Genomic DNA, 4,261 nt, shown 5'->3' on the forward strand with positions numbered 1-4,261 from the left:
ATTTTAGTAATCGAGGTACTCGAATCATTCGAGGAATCGTTTCAGCCCTAGTGGTGTGTGTAAGGTACCATCCAAAGCCTTTGAACAAATCCAGAACTTTATTCTTTATTAAAGTGACCAGTCAGGTGAACAAAACAATTCCCAGTACATTAACTTGAATTAATCTCCCAACACACTCAGTGACAGACTGTAAAGCTACACTGTAATATCATTTTAGTTGCATGGCGTAGCCGTCTTCACCCCACAGACCTTTTCACATTTTGATGCATTATAACAACAAATGTCAACTTATTGTTTTGTGGGTTTTGTGTGACAGACCAACATGAGATGCACAGTGCAAAGTAGTACAATTATTCTGACAATTAGTCATTCTGCAGATTTTTCATTTAACCATTTAAGCTTATTTTATACATTAGAAACACATGAAAAATACAAATAAACAATAATTCAGATCGTTTCTTAAATAAGAACATTTACATTTTATTGCCTAGAATGCGAAACAGTTGCATTCTTCTGGTGAGCGCTTGATCATTTATAGCTAAGAAAAATACTTCTGACATCAACATGCTTAACATCAGTACAGAGTAGGGCTGATCTGTTGATTATTTTTTAGTTTAACCAATTAAAAGCAGGATATTTTGGTTATTTGCATTTTCATTTTGGATTTCTAATATTGCATCAAGTGGTTAAAAGAAAAATTTGCAGAATGTGCCATATTTTAAATAGAATTACTCAATTAATTGTCAGAATAATCAATACAAAACTTGGTTCCTGAAATAATTATTAGCTGCAGCAATAGATTGGATATGTTCAGAGGAGAGAGTAAGATTGTATTGGTACCAGGACGCTGGGGTCGGAGCCACAGGACAGGAAGGTCAGAGCAACATTAAGGAGACTGAAGGAAGAAAGAGAAGATGAAGTTAGTTGGTGTGAGGGTAGGAGATGCAGAGGACAGGACTAATATGAGATGGACGATTCACTGTGGCACTCCTGAAGGGAAGAAGAACGACCCAGTCAAAGTCCAGAGCTAAATCCAACTGAGAATCTGTGTCAAGACTTGTTCTCCATCCAATCTGACTGAGCTTGAGTTATTTTGCAGAATAAAAGGAGCAAAAATGTCACTATATGGAAAACCTGGTAGATGGAAACCCCAGAACTCTTCCTATGAGAGGTTGATCTATAAGATCAGACTGAAGCTTTTCACAAGGTACTGGAAATATCACATCATGCATTTGTGTGACTATTCAGAAAAAAATAAAATCTCCTTTCACAATAAAAAACGTTTGACCACCTGGAGCTTATTGTCCAGGAATGAGATGTGTGATGTTTGTGAGGACCTGGTGAAAGCTCCCGTTTTTTATTTTTACAAGGTGCTGACAGATACATGGTGCTCAGTAGTAACATATCCCTTCAAACCACGATTACTCATTCTACATGCAACAGTCCAAACAAGTTGGTATGTTAAATCCTGAAATTATTCCTGAAGCAGCAACAAGACTCCGCTTTGCACCCAGGTTGTAGCAGGTTGTTAGACATTTACCCAAACCTCTTAACCAAGTTAAGAATTTGATGTTTGATTTTAAAAAAATAAGATTTTAAGAGAATGCATTTGTGTAAGGAATTCAGTGTTAAACTACATCAGCTGGTTGCATGGATTGGTTTTTATAGAGGGTTTTCTGTTTTCTTTCTTCATTTTCAATAAAAACACAATAAAAGTTCATTTGGACACGAATGTTGAGTCTCTGGAACTTTGCCCTGCCCCTCAGATCTTTAGCCCGGTTAAACCTCTGTCTTAGATACCAGTCACTCCAAACAGACTGCGTAAACGCTCGTTTGTTCGGAGTTGCTGTGTTAGAATGGGAAAAGTGTAGTTCTGGGAGCAGGTGGACGCTCTTTGAGCAGCGGAGAGCTGGGTGGACGAGGCAGAAAGTGGGGGTGGAGTTGGGTCTGGGAGAGCTTGTTGTTCCCAGTGTGTGGAAACATCTGTGGAAGTGCTTTGGTTTCATCAGCCAAGGCTGAGATCTGTCAGACCTGGAGCACCTAGTCATATACTCTGGTATGTAGTGCTGCCCCCACCCAACCCCTCGTCGTTCCCCTGCAGCCCCATCCAAGCACGGCGTTCCCACAGGCAGGACGCACAAAAAGCATGTTGCAGTCAAAGTGGGTCATGTGCCTCGTGCTGTTTAGCACTTTATTTGAATGCTTTCTAATTCTTTTCTTGCTTCCCACATCACCTTCCTCAGGTGGTCAAGGATCTCTGGAGTTTTCTGCAAACACTGAAGACTGAGAAGAAGTAAAGTGCTTTTATCAGGAAGAATTTCTAGGCTTTCCTAAAGGCACAGTCTGCAATGTTTCCTGCTTAACACAGATAAATACTGCAGTCAGAAGAATTGCAGATATTTAGTTAAGGTTGCTGCAAAGATATGAAATTATGTTCCTTTTTTTGTTTTTTGTTTTTTTGGTTGCAAAGCACTCATAAAGTTTATTCACGCATTAATTTGTTGGTTGACATTTTGCTGAAACCTTTTGATAGGTAAGCTGATCCAGAGCACCTGTAGGGATGCAAACTCTGTTGTCTGAGTGTCTCATTATGGGAAACATACGATTCTAACATTTAACAGGCAACAAATCCCACCTGCCCCTTGGATGTAAAGCATAATCTAATTTCAAATATGATGTTTATAGAACATAAAGGCAGCAACTACAACAGTTATGTTAATTTCAGTCATTTCAGGACTCACTAAGTCAAATACACAGTAAATGAACTGCTGGAGCAATCAGCAGGTCCAGAACAGCTTCGTTTGGATCTCTGACACCATGTGTCCTTCCTTAGTAAATGATACAAAAGGAAAACTTGCACACTGTGCCTTTTAAATGCTTCATTTCCAGCCAGAGCGACATCTCTTAGTCTTAGTTTTGTGAATATGAGTAGTTTTCAACCATGCTAGAGACATTTTCTGTCATTGCTCACTGACAGCTTGTCTTTTGTTTATCATTTTTATTGTAAATGCGCTTATTTGATTTTATCAAGGAATCTTCTTTTTTAAGTCCTACAAACATACTGTAGTAGTTTTATCTTTTAAATGTATCCATTTAGCTAAAGCAAAGTCCACTGCTTTTTAAATGATCTCTCTACTAACCCAAAGGATTATCATTTGATCCATACTGAAAACAATCCAAAAATGTAATGTGGAAAATAAGTAATCCCAGAACTTATAAAATCTGTAGATCTGCAATAATGTGTGTAGCTCATATCTAATAAACAGTTGAAAAGCTTGTTTCAAGACGTTTTCAGCAGAAGTCAATTTGACATTTCTTTGTTTATCCATCATTTTTTGTACTTTAATATTTAATCCTGAATACATGTCAAATCATTTGTTTTTTAATCAAGGTTATCATTTATTGCAAAAACAATATCCTACCCAAGGCAGTAGGCAGTAACCAGAAATTCAGCCAGTGTTTAATGACTATCAGTATCTGGTTTTGAGCTAAAAACAAGCAAATTTTTAGATAATTTTATGACGATATATTGAGGAAGTATAAGTCCAGAATATTCTCCTGTCAGATATGCCAGCATAATAATAATTATGTGATCTTGTATGATTCAAATGTCTGTGAAGAGTTTTGGTTTCAGTTGAATATTTTGTAGTTGGTGATGTTTTTATCTGATTAATGTCATTTACATGACTTTGATAACTTACCTAAGGCCAGGTTCAGATGTTTCCTTGCTCTTAGTTGGAAAACTCATGTCATTGGTTTTAATTAAGCTCATCAAATCTTTTCTGTAAATAATCCTCTTGGTTTTATTTGCATATTTGGCAGCTGAACAGTTTTGTTCTCCTATTTTTCCTAAGCTTTCCAAAAACATCCATAAATCTTGATATTGCTCTTTATTTCAATGCATGTTGCAGTTTAATTTGAAAGTGTTTAGTGTAAGCCCTTCTGTTGTTTTTATAACTGTCCTTTTCACCTCTAATCTGTCACTTTTTGTTTGTCATGATTATTTTTGAGTGCCGCTGGAATATGTTCAAATAAACAAAGAGGTTTTTCTCAATACTTGTGTGTTACTGTTATGAATTTAACCAAAAAATACAAATTGCTGCTTATTTTTTGGTTAAACAGAGCTATGTTTTTATGTGTTTTGATTTTTCATAGCAATTTATGAAATGATTGAAGAGAAACATTTTTAAATGTGTATCTGTATTTGGTCATTTCATCCTTTTCTCCCAGTGATGGTACATATTTATCATTTTAAATGTAA

At 36.4% G+C, this 4,261-nt stretch overlaps 1 protein-coding gene across 1 annotated transcript in view; it reads left to right on the forward strand.

The window, feature by feature from the left end:
- Positions 1-4,054, forward strand: part of npm1b (nucleophosmin 1b) — a 30,037-nt gene extending 25,983 nt beyond the window's left edge. Inside the window, exon 11 of the mRNA XM_015046698.1 lies at positions 2,244-4,054. Within this exon, the coding sequence (XP_014902184.1) occupies positions 2,244-2,297 (54 nt within the window). The 3' untranslated portion in view covers positions 2,298-4,054. The remainder of the gene's footprint in view (positions 1-2,243) is intronic.
- Positions 4,055-4,261: the final 207 nt, after the last annotated feature.

The sequence above is a fragment of the Poecilia latipinna genome, unplaced genomic scaffold, assembly GCF_001443285.1.
Source record: "Poecilia latipinna isolate Pla-1442-1.1 unplaced genomic scaffold, P_latipinna-1.0 Scaffold789, whole genome shotgun sequence".
NCBI lineage: Eukaryota > Metazoa > Chordata > Actinopteri > Cyprinodontiformes > Poeciliidae > Poecilia > Poecilia latipinna.